The 18,790-nt window shown below is 34.4% G+C and overlaps 1 protein-coding gene across 3 annotated transcripts in view; it reads right to left on the bottom strand.

Moving 5' to 3' along the window:
- The window catches only part of ASCC3 (activating signal cointegrator 1 complex subunit 3), a 252,676-nt gene that overhangs the window by 30,463 nt on the left and 203,423 nt on the right, over positions 1–18,790 (bottom strand). For all 3 annotated transcript variants that reach the window (XM_090135956.1, XM_031611074.2, XM_090135957.1), the window contains exons 35-36: positions 10,066–10,177; positions 9,660–9,794 (exon numbers count right to left, since the gene is read on the bottom strand). In XM_090135956.1, the coding sequence (XP_089992082.1) occupies positions 9,660–9,794; positions 10,066–10,177 (247 nt within the window). The remainder of the gene's footprint in view (positions 1–9,659; positions 9,795–10,065; positions 10,178–18,790) is intronic.

Raw genomic sequence — 18,790 nt, 5'->3', positions numbered from 1 at the left:
TAAATTCAGTAATGTGTGAATGCAAAAAAGGGAAAATCTCTGACTATATTCAAAAGACTAATCATTATGAGAAATCTAGTTTCAGTTCCATTTGGACGTATGTCCACATTTTGAAGCTGAGTTTTGGCTGAATTACCTGGCTTAAATGCTGATTGAGATGATGACAGCAATAAAAAGTCTAATAACAAATCTTGGCATTTAACTCTCCCTGGGAAAATGATCAGACATTTTTCATCTTTGGCTTTGATCCTCCATTGGGATCTTCCAGTGCAGAGCCCAGACCCAGGGAAGAAGTTAACGGAGCTCTGCATTAAGTTAATGCAGCTCCACATCGAGACAGGAATAAGCGTTACTAATTCCTAATGTGAAATGGGGCCCATACACACTGTATATGTTAATGGCAAGTTGTAAAAGCTCTGTGTGTTGAGGACTGGATTTCAGATCTGCTGACCTGTGGCAGCTCCCCTAGTGGGCAGGCACAAATGCACACTGCTGTATTTTTGTCCTGGATTAAATTCCAGAAATAGACTACTATGTGACCAGAGACAAAAGGAAATAAGAAGTTCACAGGCATAAATACCTGTCATCATGTGGTGAAATGACTAGTGGCCTCTGCTCAAGAGAGGCTCAAGCTCAGACTAATGGTAGAACAATATGAACTGGCAGAGATACATGAGAAACTTGGAAGGTGCCTCTAGGCACAGTGTCCTTCCAACAAGCCAATGCTACTGGTTTCACTCTAAGCAGTGAAACTTGTAAATGAAAATAGTTTAATGTAACAGTAAAAAAATTAAAATTGTAACAGGAAGTGACAGCTGCTGTGAGTAAATTTTAATAAGGGTAATTTCCGGCTGATAAAAAAACTGGCATATCTGCACTCATTTCAGTAGAACTATGCAGATTAACATTCTTGAAAATCTGACCTGAAATTTTGAAGAACTTGAGCTACCAGGTAATGCAGAAACAGAATTTGACCATTTCAGGGGTGTGGAAGAAGGACAGTCACTAAGAAAACAACAACGAAGTTCTGAAATCTAATAAACATATAGAGGTCTGCCAGTATTTTAATATGCTTGATTTGAGGATGTTCTGACCAAAATTTTTCATAAATGACCAGAGTTTGGATAAAGTGAGTAATATGCTAAAGATGGCCTTGCACCACACGTGACCTTACCAGAACATTCCTTTACCCGAATGGGATGTACCATACATTACTATGACAGATCTAACCCTTTCTGGGTCGCAAGTGATAATTTTCTCAATAATCTTCACTGCACAAAGATTTGTGAGAACACTGAAAGCACAGTTTACCAACACAGACTTATACTAAATCTGTTCTACCTGTAAATACAGACCTTCAACTGAAGCTAGAATTGTATTTACAAATACATATACATATATATATATATGGAAAGATAACTAATGATTAAAAGAGTTGCATATACTTTCCCTCTGGTGTAAAGTTTTGGGAACTTCTTTCTAAAGACAAAGAAAACAAAGATTTTCAGTACCAGATGTCTAGGAAGATCCCATTTGGGTTTGAGCTACTTAAATTTGCAATCATGTATTTATACATCTAACAGAGCTTCTGTTTCCCCTAGAATCTGAAAATTAACTAGCTTTGTAGCATCTTCCTTGATCTGCCACCCGTGCCCTGAGGATTAGAGACTCCACCTGAGCTTGTTTTACAAGCATAACAGAAAAAATTAATCTCTGCTGGCAGTGATCCCACTGGGATACTGATGAATAATGATATCCCTCTCTTGCTGCCCTCTCAGTCCACTAGAAAAGCCACTCTAACCCAGCAACGTGGAAACTGCTGAAACCATTCCAGCTGTGGATTAGCAGGCAGTCAAGCATCCATCTGTTCTGTGTGAAACAAGAGAAAGCAAACACACATTCTTATAGCAGAAGTATTCAAAATTAGCATCTATGACTGCATATAGTAAACACTAAGACAATCATATATGGAGGGAAAAAACAATCTATTATCTACATCTCGCATTGCTTACTTTTGCTTGCTGCATTGAACAAATAACAAAAGTTAGAATTAATCTAATTAACCTAAATAATGTTGTGCAATCAATGACTTCATATGTTTAAAATAAAATTTCTTAGTATTGTATACACCAGTTGTACCTACAATATATTTTGCAGGTATATATGTATGCACACACCAAAAAATATAACCAAATACAGCATGTATCCTCACCTTGACAAGAAAAGGATTGAAGAGACCCTGTTGTGAAAGGGATTTTAGCCATTTTATTACTTTTTAAGGTGAGATAGGAATATGTTTGCTTTCTGAAAACTAGTAGTTTGAATAATCTCTGATGGCTTACTAGACTTTTCCACTGGAAGATAGAAAAGAAAGAGAATAGGAAGCTGGGATGTGGGCAACCCAAGCAAATTGGTGGCATCTTACTTGACTTTTCTATGGGAAATAGGGCAATACTACAGTTTTTAAATTAAATTGTATTTAAGCATTGTCTCAGGTAAAACTACTTAGAAATGTGCATAATCTCAGTCTTCACTGTTGTAAGGATAATAACAGTACACCAGACTGGAAAACAGCAATGCATTAATAACATATTTTTTACTTTCATACAAAAATATTTATCTTTTGGAGAGAAAAAAAAAAGCTACATAGTAGGAAACCTGCAACTGTTTGTTCTCTAAAGGCAAGCTGACTATGCTATATCAAATTTACAAATAAGTATATTACTTTTTTCAAATGCTAAGAAGTTTCGGCATTTTGATAGAAAAAATATCACTGCAGTTTCTTCAAGAATTGTTAGGAGCAAGACCTACCTAAATAATTGTAAAATAAAGCACTTGTAAATACTATGAGACCAATTTCTAATCTGTAATAATACATAACATCAAGATTTAACCAGGTCCCATCAGAAAAAAAGAAGAAAGAAGAGAGAATGAGATAAAGAAAGAATCTAAATGTAAATAAATACAAGTGTCAGATACTTCATTAAGGACCACTCAATAATCCTCATGTCCTTTTTTTAAAAACCACTATGTGAAAGGCACAGTCTTTACTGGATACCAATCTTGTATGATGAAATTGTTTCAGCTACTTATCTGGAAGTTTCAGTTCCTATGAGAGAACAGGCTACAATATGAAATCCACTTCCTTAACAGTTTTACAAGTTGGTGCAGTAACTTCTTTCCCAACCGAGAAAAACATTTGTGAGAATTTAAACAGAAGTCAGTAAGGCTGGATTACGGTCACTAAGTGCACTGATTTCTGTGAAAACAAATTCATCAGCAATATAACTGCTGTAATTTATAGCACAACAATATAATTCTAGTAAAAGCGAAACTAGTAACTAGAGACCAGTAAAAAATAAAATAAAATAAAATATATATAATAAATCGGTGTGCAGCTGAATTGCCTGCAGCTCTAAGTATCCAGCTAAACCAAGCTTGCTATCACTGAATTTGCACAGCAGCATATACACACCAAAGACGAGCACTGATTTGCCACAGACGGCAGCCAATGTTCACAACTGCAGGACAAGACCAGCAGAAAACTCACAACCTATCCTAGCAGACAAAAGTGCTATAACTTCCTGGCTCACCAAAACAGTAAATAGGAGTTTTATAGCTTTGCTGCTTTTGCTGCAACTGTATATCCTGAATAAGGAATTTATTTCCCCATTTTTCTGACAATAACAGTTACTACTGCAGCTGTCTGAAACAGTCTCAACCTACCAGCTCTCACAGTTATATACAGTTCTACAAGCTTTTATGTTGGATGCTGCACTGCAACAACAAAAATAAATATAATAAGAAATCAAAGATACTACATTACTTATAGATAACAGTTCCTGTCCTGAAGCCCAGTGGGATATGTATGTCAGAAACCTTTAAGTTCATCTTTAAAATAGGTTTTAACTTGTGTGAGTATTGATTCAGTTTTTCAGACTGGCAAGCAGTGACAAAAATTGAATTAAGAAGATTAGAGGAGAAAGAAAGGAGATTTGTTAAGCAGAACGTCATGTGTGGAGATGGGAAGGGTTTATATCTTCTGGTTTGGAATATAATTCTTACTTATTGATGCTGTAAAAATGCAAGACTTATGCCATATTTAGTTAGCCAGTAGTGGAGCCTGTCATCTTGATTTACCAACTGATTGTGTTTTTCTGGGAAAGAGGGCAGGATACAATGTTTTCAAACTGAAAATCAAACGATCACTTGAAAAGACAAAAATAAGGAACTGTTGAGCCATTATGTTCCAAAATGATTACATTCAAGTACTACAATATTCAAAACTGCTCCACCTACTGGGACTATAAAAAAAAACAAAAAACAAAAACAAAAACAAAAACAAGACAAATTTCACTGCTAAATACTGTATTTTTGGAATACAGTGGATATGGTTAGAGAAATTTAGATGGCATTTAAATTCACTATAAAGTTTTGTTCAGCTGTCAAGAAACCAAACACAATTTTCTAACTATTTCATCTAACACAGTTATATTTTCTGGATGTTCTAAGTGCACGAGTACTGTAGTGTAAATATTTTAAAATATTAAAATACAGACAACACAGGCTGTATGAAAGTTATGTATGTGGTCCTGTAAATGACTACGTTTAGGATGAAATTTATGCAACTGAACAGCCTTAGACAGGGCTTTATTGTAAAGAAAATATTTAATGGTTAGAGGTAACAGTTTTCTACTGCTATCAGAAGTCATGCTAAATGGCTGAGGCCCATTCCTGGTTGTACTGTGGCCACAGTAGTCATGCTCATGTTACTGATGATGCATAACATATGTGAAATCAAATATGTAAGTTGTCTAAAAGTTAGAATGTAATATAATTGTCTTTCATTTGATATAAAGATGAAGTATTTCCATTCTCGACAATTAAATACCATATTTTAAAAGATCATTGTAATGAATATCGTCTTGTTGTTCTTTTATGCCACGAAGAAAAAAAACATTATAGCATAAACATATGTTCAATGTAACATATACATAAAACAGGAAATGACTGACTTTGAAAAAAATGACCTGATTTTTTTTTTTTTTTCTGAAAAGTTTCACAAAGCAGAATAAACAGTTTTATACAGTATTTCAAAACAATGCAAAATCAATGTCTCTGTCATGGCTTACAGAGTAGTATTACACAAAACAGTTCACACAAGCTTGCTTGTGGACAATGTTTTTGTAACTTACTAATTTGTCATGGCATCTAACTGAAAAATGGTTGCAACACAGTTCATCCCTGAATCAAAAACCTTTGTGGCCCCTTCATAGGAAATGACAGCTTAAAGACAGAATTCTGCCTAGAAAATAAAACTGTTTTAGACAGAGAGGGTAAGAATTTAGAAATACCTGAACGTTTCCCTGATTATAATAGGATGCAACAATGTTAATGAATAGAAAATAAAGCTACAGATTAGTTATTTATAATCTTATAGTACAGGTAATGAAAGACAGATAAGGCATTTATAACTCCACTCTTCTGTTATCTATGTATCTGAGATGGAGAGTCCTAACTTCATGAACCTGCTCCTTCCACCTTCCATATCTTTTTCTTAGTGATGCCAAATTTTTGGACAGAAGTCACTGTATCAAAGGTATTTCAGACATCAGATAAAAATATAGGAAAGAGGTATGTGGATACCTGACCATGTATATAATACAGACAGGAAGATACTTATGCCCTATTATAACACAAATACCAAGCAGTTCTGTCTCTAAGCAATCCAGTTAGAAGCAAAACAATCTCTTATAGTCAGTTTTCATGAAAGACAGGACAATAAGCACAAGGGGACCAACCAGCTTCATCTTTTAGATAGAATACAAAAACAGAAATAAGGAGGAACATGGGATAAAATAAGCACTGAAAGACTGCATGGTACAAACAGAAATTACGAAGTATTTGCTTAGCACATAAGAATATTAGCCAGATAATCAAGTAAGAGTAGCAGCAAAACAAAAAGATTCTGAAGCTAGTGGATCTAATGAACATAATTCTAATTCATCACCAACACAGACATCCTTTTTTCAAAATACAACAAACCACATTTGATTTCAAAAAAAATTGTGCTGATTGCTACTTTAGTACAGGAAATAAAAAAAATTACTCCAAAGTATCTTCCATTGATTTTCAACTTGATCTTTGTTTTAACATCTGCACTTAACTTATAGAATAAGAGAAGACAGTCTTTCTGTACCTCAGGAAACTCTAGCCTGCCAGTAATAATTCAGGAACACTTTCTCTTCAATAACACTTAATTCAAGAAGCACCGTAACTCAACAACGATTACTCTTACTACTGCTATATAAGACTACTATGTTTAGATTACTACTGCCTGAAGCACAGCTAGGAAAGTTTTAAAGAAAACTCTATGGAAAAGCATCAAACATTTTTTCTCAGGAAAAATTACTGGCTCAACACAAACCAGTTACAAAAGTAACTGAATCTGAACTTCGCCTGCAAACCCAAAACAGGTCAAACATCTCAAGTATAGATTTACTGAAAGACAGTAAAGCATAAGAGAAGGGTGCCCCATTTATCTGCATCACTTATTACTGTATAATTCTAAAATGTCTGCAGGGTACTTGCCATGCGCCATTTTCTTGTTTATGAAAAGGAAGTATCAAAACCCAACCATAATGAAAAAGAATCAACACATCTGATCTCGCAAAACACTACCAGATGACCAAATGAAAAGATAAATTAAAGATAGAGAAAAGAATGGATACTGGAGAAGACTATGAATGGTGTTGACTACTAAATGGAAACAAATCTTACTATCAAGTGACTCTTTTGAAAAACTCATCAGTAGTGGAAACAGAATGACAAAAAACTATGTTTTCATGTAAGTAGCAAAGCTTCAGTGACAATTCATTCCTACGCAATCCATAATTCTCTCATTAGTATTACAGGATAACAATCTGAAACTCAAAATCCCTTAATCATGCTCAGATTAAAGCCTTTAATGTGATCACAACTTTCTGAATTCTTGAATGCAATTTTACTTTTTTCCTGGTTTTGATTTAAACAAACTGTTGCGCCCTTTCAAGATATACACTGACAATTCAGCAAAAAATAAATCCACAATGTTAGGATTTTTTTACAGTTGGATACTTCTGCCTTCCCTATATACATCATGCCAACTGGTAAATGTCTAAAAGTTTGCAAGATCATGAGCAATGACATATATCACATCTACAACATCCTGCAATTAATTTGAGAAATTTTTTGGACAGTTATTTTTAAACAACACAGTCCAAAATTCAAAATTTTAAAACTGACTGATAATCGGAATAATCACAATTATAATCATGTTTTGCAACAAGAAGCCTTTTTTACTATAACTACAGCTTTCAGTTCCAGCATCATTAAGAGATTCTTCAAATTACTTTTTAAATATCCTTTTCCCTCAGGATTTTCACTTATACCTAATTAGACTACTTACCCCATGCCATGTAATTCCCCATTGCCAAAACTGCTAAATGCTTCAATGAGAAGGAGGAGGGCACCAGTGGAGCAAGGCAGATGTAATGTCATTGGTTAACAATAGAGGTGTGAAGCAACTGCCGTAATTATAAAACTCATTAATTCACAGTGTTTAGTGGAAAAAAAAGAAAAATCCTTGGCAATAACTCTGCTGAAATAGCAATTCCTTTCAGCACTACATCGAATTGAAAAAAAACCCTTCCAATTTACACCTTTAACAAGAACGAACACTAATTCCAGTAGTAATTATGAAAATCAACATCTGCATAAAAAGGAAAAACTGTCAGCTATAATGGCATCCAGTATTCACACATGCTTGTCATCTTTCAAATCGAAACATTTGGCATGCTTGACCCCTAACTGATTTTTAGTTTCATTCCTCTCAAGATTGTAAACAGACAATTCATAAGATTACTTTTCCAGAAAAACAAAACCAAAAACCAACAAACTACAACATAGAAAGATCTAATACATTTTACACTTTAAAATTTCTGCCCAACACTAGGGTCTCAGGTTTTGTCTGCAATATTAGCTATTTTTATTTATGCTTTATAGATAACCATATAGGTAAACCATTTACATGGATGAGGAGCCCTGGTATAAGACGGACAGCACTATGATCTGCTTGTATCATTCAACTTCCCTATGCTACTCATTAGCTTACACAGTGTCATGAAACATCCCTCCATCTCTGCTAATCCTATTCTCAAGCTTTCCTCTCCAAATATTTCTGAAAAAAAAAGTTTCTATGTGTAGAGAATTTTCTCTAGAGAGAAAAAGATACTTTAAAAAGACAGCAGCTGGAGTAAAGCCCTCACATTGAATACTGAATATTGTATTATTTAACCTGTGATCCCTGTGGATATTTCTTCTTTAAAATTCAGTCATTTTACACGTAGAATATACAGGAATCACAGAAGACTACTGTTTTGTTTTCAGCTGAATACACTGCACGTTATTTCATAGAACTTACAATGTTTTCTGACAACGGAAGAACACATACTGCAGGGTCAGTGACAGTAACTCCCCTATTTAGATTGTCTAACACTTTCCATTACAAAAGATTACTGCGGCCTTTATTTCTGAGCTGTAACACTCTGAATATTTGCAGCAGGTGATTTAAATTTGTCTGGAAGAAAGTCCTTCTACTAGAAAAGTGGCTTTCCTAGTGTCATAAAATGCTGATTGGGTTTTTTATGATGTAAACTGTTGAATAGTACTATTTTTTTTTTTTTTCTGCTTGTATTTCTCCTCAGAAAAGTTTTGGCAGTGTGTCAAAACCATAAACATACAAGTAACATACATAAATGGGATTCCTGAGTTGGAGGTCAACATTTGGAAATACGGGTATGAAAGAATTCAGGCCACTAGTATAATATAGGTAATACAGCAGAGTCTTTAATCATATATGGGCAGAAACACAATTTAGGCTTTCCTGGATAGTGTCGTGGCACTTCTTCCTTTCAAATATACGCTTGTACAAGTGGAATTACGCCCTCTTGAAATAGAAGATTTTGTAGCTATACAAGCGTATATTCTTAAAAATATTGTAAAGTGTGATTCCTTTATGATGACATGTAATACTGTCATGCTACATTGTCCTCTGTACCTCTGAATTTGTACCCTGAAACCTTTTGCCTTGCATTGCACTTTGTTACTAAACAGTCACCAGAATAACCGACTGAGCTGGCACTATGGCAGAGTAAGACATCAGGAATGTGAGGAGCCTGTGAGACTGAAAGAAGAGCAGTATAGGATATGGACCTTCCTCAAATGTCCCCAGATTTATTAAAACTGCTTTATCTTGCACGTTATGCTCTATATTCCACAAATATGAGATGATGATATGCAGTTATTACTCTGGGATTTCAGTATTCTACCAAACCTAAAACAAACAAATACTGAATTTGTACATGTCCTGAAGATTACAAATACACAGAAAAGAAACAGACGTGCAAAATAATTTTGACATACTGATTCAGCAAAGCACCTGAAGCATCAAAAATGATTCAGTTATATTACTCAAAACAATGATAACAACAACAACAAAGAAATTACAAATCATGCAAGAAAGACTATTCTTAATTTTAGGATGTCTTTTCATACACTTCTAAATGTCTTTAAGAGTCATCAGTTACGTACACATAAATTAAGAAAATATCATCACTTACTGTCAGAATTAAGAGCAATTCTTCAACACTGCTTTCAGGTTTCAGCTGATCTTTGAACATCCCAATAGTTGGGTGCTTCAAATAGTAATAGGAAGCAATGCGGCCATAGGTCAGAGGTTCAATACTGCGGTTATCCTGGTAGGAGAGTAATCAAATATATGTACTTTTTACATAGTTCATTATGCATAGTTACTAAAAAACAGTAAGATATTTTAAGACTACTTTATAGGAGAGAACAGTGAAAATGGCTTAGCATCATAATTTAGCTGCCAACCTGATTAAACTGAGTTTTCAATTAAGTCTTAGAATTAGCTCCAAAGAGAAACTAACCCTTCAAATAAGAAGCATACATCCAATTGTTCCCAATTTTTAGGAATATGTATCTTAATGAACATAGTGGTCTTACCTCCCCAATTTCAATACAGTAGGAGCATTCCAAATCAAAGAGGGATTTCTCAACAAGGCTTGAGAGGTATTTGTTCATAGTGTCATGGCTCACATTGTCCAAGTTATAGTAACTAGAAGAATTGAAAACAGATGCATCACACAAGTACTTATAACACACTGAAAATTTTAAACAATAACATATTGTAGGAAAACTTACAAGGCTGCTATAATACATACACACACTTAGAGCAAGAAACATGCACATTAAACAATTAAACACAGACCTATTCCCTGATATAGTCAAATAAGAAATTCATGATTCTTAAATGGATTGTGTGAATAACGAAAATAATAATACAATATACATATGGAAACATGGTAATTTATCTGTTTATTAATAGAAAGATTAATACAAACAGAACTGGACTGGCTACATTTTATTAATGGCAAAATTTTCCTCATTGCATAAGTATAATTTCCTAATTATGTAAGTTTGAAAATGAATTAGCAATACTAAAACACTTTAATTTAAAGAAAAAAGAAGAAAACCCACCCAGGATAGCAAATGTCCATATATTCCTAGAACTCTGAAAATAAAAGCTGGGCATACAGTAAAATCTCTTGAAAAAGTAAACCTACACATATCCAAATGTTAATATTTGATTTATATTTGTATTTATATTATGTTTCATTTTATTGTCAAAGTTAAAATTACTTAATTACCAATACTATGGAATTGGGTACTTGTCTATGTGTTTATTTCACACGTTCTTTTGCAGGTGAAAACATTGGGGCAAACTATATGTACTTACAATGTTTCTTTGTTATCTGTATTAGGGAAAAAAGTTTATAAAGTATGTTAAAACATTCCTAGTTTATAAGAAAGACAACGTGACCAAAGCTAGTGCACCTTAATGGTAGAAATTAAGATATATTTATAAGATTCTTACTCACACAAACAAACACAATTTCAGGGAGACCTTTTACCCTGGAATCCACAGATAAAAACGTAAGAAGACCTTGAGCATTAGATTCAACAAAGGCACAAATTCTGAAAGTAACTTTTAAACTCAAACTAAAACCTAGTATGCTCAGAAAGTTTCAAAATACTGAATTTAAGAAATGTAAGTACATTGTGCAATTTCAAAGAAGAAATTAAAAAAAACTCAATGATCTATTAATGATTTATTAAAAAGCACAGTAGAAAGCTTGTCCCTGCTCATTTAATTCTGGAAGTTACTGTCACTGTCATACAGACTACTGAGATTGCTGCAATGATGAAAGATGCTCCTTTGTTCCTACTAGCTGCTTTACTGTTTTCCTACTGTTTCCACTGCGCACTCAGCATCTCCACACCACATGCTGTAATGAAGATTAGCTTCTTTCAGTGTTATTTTGTGCAGGTATACAGCAGGCTGTATAACAGTGTGTTGAGATTCATTTCAGTAGATTTCACATAGTTATATTTACACCTAAGTTAGTCTTTTCAACTCTCCTTACTGTCAGTAGAGAGAAGCATGCACTTAGAGAATGCTATTCATCCGAGGTATTTCAGATTTCTGCTTTAGGATGAGTGGAATGTGATCACTGACTGAAAAAGGGAGTTTAGATTATCAATTCAGTTGTTGATGCTGTATTTGTGGCAGAAGAATCCCATTCCTTGATTTAAGCTCTATTCCCTTTACTGTAATGCTGCTTTTAGCAAATTTCAAAAGAAAGACTTGTGATTTAAATACCAGAAGCCCCCATCCATGACTGTTTTTTTAGTATAATCTGATAAGCAATAGTATTTTCGTAACAGATTTTAACATGCCTTTATCTAAGTTTGGAATAGCAGTAACAGAACTGAAGAAAAGCTGCATGCTAAACAGCAATACAGATATTTCTGTTTCTTTTCTTCCTTTCTTATTAATTTTAAATTATAGGGTTAGTTCACCGAATGTTCACTTATAATTGAATAAAGTTGGAGTAGAACACTACTACAGTGAAAAAATTATTAAAAATCTGTTCTGCAGAGACAGTCAGATACATTAGACAGCAAAATATCTATTTGACAGTGGAGTATTCAGCTCCATGGTATTTTATATCAGTTCATGATAAGATGATCTTAAATATTTACATCACAGCTGCTGCTCAAAACAAAACAGAACAAGTAACTACGTTGACTAAAAAGTTTTATGTGATAAACAACCACACATTCCTTGACCTTAGGCAAAGAAAACTTATTTGCAGCAAAAGTAATTCATTTCAGCAACTTAATTTTCACAAAACTCACAAAGTCTTCTGAAGTAAAACAGCAATGACATAAAAAGGTCACTTTTAAAAAGGCAGTTTTTCTCCCCCTGACATTTTAGCAAAAAACATAATAACCTCCGTTTATTAATAGAAGTCACTCTGTATCATTCTCTTTACCTTCTGAAAGCAATCCAAGCAAATTAACACTGCATACACGGTTTATGAGTATGGAAAGATTTTCTGTTTTATAGGTGTTAACCACTAAAGATTCATTAGTATTTTTCTCCAAACTGGATCTAGCACTACTTAAATGACTAATTAAGGCGCTTTGTTGTCACGGTATTTTAGACTTTCACTGTATTGTTTCAGCACTATTATTTGCAGCATCACAATACTGATGTTGAATACTGATAAAATTAGGGAAGAGATATGGGCAATACAATGAAATGATTTGTTACGATTGTAATTTCAGACACTAATTCAAGGAGATTTTATCCTGTAGTCTAATTTTCAATACTGCATACTGAAGGCTTAATGATAGAATGCATTATAAAGCCTTTTAAAACTGCATTAATCTAAAATCTGCTGATTTTCAATAAATTATTGTCAGATGTAAATATCTAGCTGCCTAGTGCAAACAAAACAATGTGAAGAAAAAAATCTTAAATTATTTGTAATCTTGAGTGAAGTGGAACCGGTGTGTTTTAACTACTAACTATAACGGGGTAAATATAATTTCGAGTGCACCCACAGAAGCTTCTTAGTCATTCAGCACCCTTAGTACAAAGCAGAGCCATTTATCTAGAAAAATTATGTTAAAATCATTAGCAAAAACAGAGATATTGTGTAGATACTAGATGGTATTTTGAGTGCGCTGGAATAAAAGCAAGTAGAATTTTGCATGTTGGTATTCTTCACATAGAAATACTGCTTTGTATGTAAGTTCCTCTAGGAAGCTATATTACCTAACTATTTAATTACAGATAAAGAATAAAAACAATGCAGTTTCATGCTCACTGCATTGAATCATCTAGTCATTATTTTCCCTTTGCTATAAACAGACAGCCTACCTTTTTATCAGCACACCATTTCATTTATTTCACAGTGAAGCCCAGTTTCACAATAATTGACTTGTCAGAAGCTCTAATTTATGAGGCTGGGCTCTGTAAGCCTTCTCCTATATTGGACTCAACCTGCACACAAGCAGGGTTGAATATTTACAATGCTGTTAACAGGTGCTGAGTTGTTTAATGATTCTAATAGCCAGAAGCGTACTGAGAAAGCCAGCGGGATCACAATTACAGGCTGTTTGAACACAACAATTACTCGTCCCCTGAGAGGTGTGAAAGTCAAAGGCAGTTTTATCCTAACAACATCTAGCACATGGGCTAGACAGGCTAACTTCCATTAGTAGTCCATTGGGAAAAAGCAATAACAAACCCCTAGGTATCATAAGAATTTACAAAGTATGTAAAATATAAGCGATCAAAAACTTCTATAAAATAATACATTTAAAATTCCCAAACATTGCAAAGCTTAGTAAGAACAACAAACCATGAAACATAAACTTATTTCTCTAATCTAAGGAAGTGTGGAATTTCACCAGCTGAAAAAGCTAGACATGCAGGAACATAAAATGTAGATGAAGTTACACAAAACATTTAGGACTTAATGTGAATGGTGGCAATCATTTCCTGTTTAGCTTATGTAAACCTGACCTGAGATCTCTCCGGGAAATTTTTCATCAGCCTTGAAATGATCCTGCTATAACTGTCAATGCTGTGAAGTCATTTGTTACAGCACCATGTTTTTTATGTTCAGATTATACGCTAGTAATAGGGACAACACATAATGAAAATCAGTGGCAGAGTCAGCCAAAAATATTAAAAAAAAAGAAACTTGCTAGTTGGAAGGCCATTGAAAACAAAAGCAGGAAAGATTTGCATTCACATGACTTCCAGAATGTGTGCTTTCTGATGCTACAGTCCCGAAAAATGAATTTTGTTATGAAAAAGCATGAGAGAAGCAGATAGTTGCTTTCATAAAAATCTTTTCTGCAGTTCCCATTTGTGTTTAATCCCATCAGCTTGTGGCCTTTGGTGGCTGCAACATCTAAAACGGCACCATGCAAATGGTACTGAGTAGATGACTGAGTAGATGACTGATGGACTTTCATAGGTGGAGCCATGTGGCAATGTACCAACCCATTTCTGCTATTAAGGCATCACTGACTGTCTGCAGTCTGAGACTGGCTTGCTAAAATGCACCAGACCATGCAGAAATACCACAGCTGGTAATCTTCATCTGTATTTTACTCGTACACATTAATTTACTGCATTCATATACTTGCTTTAGCAAATACTTTTCATTTTTTCTTTTCATCTTAGTTAATTTAACTTTCTTCAGTAATCCACCTTCTGATATAAATCCAAATAAGTCCTACAAGTCTATGCTTTTGTCATTCGTATTCTATACAAATCATCCTACTCTGACTGGCTGAATATGATTTCACTTTTATACCAGAAACTATTATGTAACAATGTTAATCATCATTTTTATTTTGCTGTTTTATTCATATTAGAGGGGTTGCTCTGAAATTAGTGCCTCCTACTTCATTATGCTGGCCCATGAAATCAACAGCAGATGTTGGTGTTATGGCAGTAGAAGTTGAACCTTCCCACCAAAACTCCATTATATTTTGTTGCGGTGCAACTGATGGCAGCAGCGCATGAAGCAAAGGCGTGGCATTGAGTCCCACCATGTTGAAAAAATTGCATCCATCAACACTCACTGACAGCTGTTGAATGTTTACAGAGACCAATCAGTAGATAGCTGCACAGTGCGGTGGTGGATAATGTATTTCAGCAGTGGCATCAGCAGTGTGAAAGACATGCCACTGAGTGGCCATGTACAACTGTCATACCACAAAGTGAGTGTCTCAATCAGCTCATCTACATGAATCACCAGATTATGGCAAGGGAACTGCATACAGAGCTGAATATTGGCTTCAGAGCATTAGAAATGATAGTGCCAATATTGAAATATTGCAAAGGTTGAGTCAGGTGGTTCCAAAAATACACAGAAGCAGAAAGAACATTGTATGCAAGTTTGTCAGGACCTACTGAAGCAATACAAGGCTGAAGGTGACAGCTTTCTGGAAAGACACTTTCCCTCGTTATGACAGCAAGATGAGATGTGGCGTCACCACTACTAGTGAGAGTCAAAACAGCAGTCCATAGAGTGGTGACATATGAATACCCTAATGAAGAAAAAGTTCAAGATACAGCCTCATCAAGTAAAATGATGTGCACTGTCTTTTTAGGTAGGAATGAGGTGTTTCTTCTGGATTTCCTGGAACCCAGAAAACCCATCAACTCTGATCGCTACATCACAGAGATGTCTGCCAGAGAAGACAACCTTTCTCTTGCAACACAACAGTGCCAGGCCTCTCATCAGTTTGAAGACCAAAGAATGCATTGCCAGTCTTGACAGGACTTTTCTATCACATCCACTGTAGAGTCTGGATTTGGTGCCTTCTGATTTCCTCTGTTTCAGCCAAGGAAAAATTGATTGCATAGGCAATATTTTCCTAGCATCAACACCATCATAACAGCTGTGAACAGATCAGCTCTGCTGGTGCATTTTTATGAGTGCGACATACAGGCTCCTGTTCATTGCTGGTGAAAATGTATAGCTAATGTTACAAAATAGAGTTTTGTAGCTGAGAATTCGCTACTTCAAATAGTGTTATGCTCTTTGTATCTATTATAGTTTTCACTGAAATAAATAGGAGGCATTAATTTTGGAGCAATGTGTATTGGACAAGCTCAGCTAATTATACTGAGGAAAGAAAATATAAAGTAAAATATAAATGTATGATTAGTGATAGCATTGGTCTGAGATAATTTCATTTAATTATAGTTCATGCTACATTCTTTTGCATAAATAATAAAGGACTAAGACAAAGTGAAAAACATTAATAATAATTGCCAGAATTTATATTTCTTTCATGTTGTCAGAAGAAATTTACACAGAAAATTAATTTTGCAAGTGCGTACGTATACATAGACACACATATAAAAATACATAAAAACCCACACATTCTAGGAGTGGTATGACGTATGTTCTCAGAACATCTAAAAATTAACATTCCAGATGAAAGCTGATTCTGTCCAGCTTAACATATGTTGTAAATTTCTATTTCCCTTTTACTGCATATGTATCTGGAAAACATAACCTGATTTACAGAAAACGTTTCCCATTGCAATTTTTCTTTTGTAGATCATTGCAGATTATAATCTTTTATAAGGGTAAAAGAATGAAACAGTCAAGAAATTCCAGCCAAAGAAAGATCTGACTAAGTCTTCAGTCTGCTAGTTATGACAGATGAGTCTCTCAAAATAGACCCTTTCAAAGAACAAGGCACTTAGTTGATCAATCTTTAAACATGATTTTGACTAAGTAGAGAACATAAAGGTTAAAGTTGTATGTGGAGAGAAGGACACATTATAGTTCTTGACTGAAATACTATGGAAACTCAGACTTAAACTACAAATTCAAAAGTCTCTACGTTGCTTTGGGGAAGTGAAATAAAAAACCCTCCGCATACTGAAATTGATATACTTTGCTAAGTTTTATTTGGACCTCTGTTTTTTGCACATCATCTTTTGAACATGAGCATACATATGGGTATTCAGCATGCTACTGACTGAAACTAGCACTCAGCTACTCCACTGTCCCAGATCAGTAGCTCAACCACTCCTCTTAACTACGCATTTCACAGACTGCAGGATAAAGAGATTCATCAGATAGGAAAACTAAAACAGTTTGATGACAAAAGGTGTTGTAACATGCAAAGATTTTTTTTAACAACACTATTTATAAAGCCATGATTACAAGAACTAACAAAGTATCTCTTGTGCCACAAAAAAAAACACCTTAATTATTTACATCCTTAGAAGAAATTGGGCAGCTTAGAGCAAAAGGATACTTTGATGTTTATCTCACTGTAAAAGTGGATTAATATTATTTAAATAATATAATTCAAATTACTTAAATTGTAAGTAAGGCACTTGATGGTACTGGTTTGGAATAGAATGATCCTAGACTTGTTTATGCAGCTTTAATATACACGTAGCTTAAACTGGCAGTAAATAAGATTATAAATCTTTTGCATATTACCTAAGACCATTATTTCGGAGATTTACAGCATCACATGCAATGCCTTTCATGCCAAAGAATCCCAAGGCAATTTACCAATCATGCATATGGGAATTACTTATTTACCACTAAGGTACAGTCAGTCACCTGCTGGCTGGAAAATAACTTGTTTCATGATGGAGAGAATGTCAACATTCCGAGTAGCTACTGTGTAAGTACCCAAAACAAAATGTAGTCATTGTGAAAAAATAACCTCCTAAAGCTCTGAACTATTAAGGACCACAAATAGTTCTTGTCCGGTATTATCAAGTATTTCATATATTCATTTATGGCACAGTAAACACCATTATTGCACTGCAATTTACTATAAGTTATCTTAACCTGTACTGACTTCATAAAACTCTTCATTTTTCTTTTGATGTATCTCATTCAAACACTGATTCAATTAAAATACTACGTATAGTTTGTAGGTCCAGGAATGCTACTAACTGGCAAGTTTAGTAAATTTGGATGAAACTTTGTAGTAATTATTAACACATCAAAGAAAGGAAAAGTGTGTACATCCATTGCATTTGTGCTTGGTATCTAGAAATGACCTCTCTGGCACAGTCAATAATGTTCTTCATTTTTGTCTCTGCATGACTGAGTACAAAAGGAATGCTGAGTACTTCTGTGTGGATGAGACGCTGAGGAAAGCAAAAAAACCTGCGAACTGTTCCAATCTGATTGTGCTGTATTCCAATAAAATTCATTAGAAAATTCACTTTGCATTCCTGCCATTATGGACATGACTAGTCAAGATCTGATCATATTGCCTTCCACTACAATGACTTTGCTTATCACTATGAAATAATGGGTTAGATTTTCCCAGTTTCCATAGAACACCCTCTGAACAGCACAACTTGTATTTAAAAATTGTTAATGTGATAACTTCACATTTTACTTCCCATACCACTACACATTAAAGAATCTGCTGGGAAAAAAATGGCCATTAGTGAACACATCAAATCCATTTCAGTGGGAATTTTCTTTTACATTGGGGAGAGCTTGCCTATAAGATCATACTACATTTACCTATGAGCCATATGTTTTGTCTTAAAATACTACCTATCACAGATATCACATAATTAAAGCTACAATTTTGTAGAGCAATGCAGTAGTAAGACATTTTAAAATAACATCATTTATTCTTCATACTAAAAAAGAATATGCAGTTTTCTACATTAGTTGTGGTTTGGATCACAGCTTTACCTTCATCTAACCTAGATGAAAGAGAATTTAGCTGTTTGTCCCTCTCAGACAGAAACATCTTTCTCATACATTTATTCATTTTGTTAGTTTTAACACTG

This window comes from Phasianus colchicus, chromosome 2, assembly GCF_987193195.1.
Source record: "Phasianus colchicus chromosome 2, bPhaCol1.hap1.1, whole genome shotgun sequence".
Lineage (NCBI taxonomy): Eukaryota > Metazoa > Chordata > Aves > Galliformes > Phasianidae > Phasianus > Phasianus colchicus.
The sequence above is the reverse complement of the archived record's forward strand: the minus strand, read 5'-3'. Positions and strand labels throughout refer to the sequence as shown.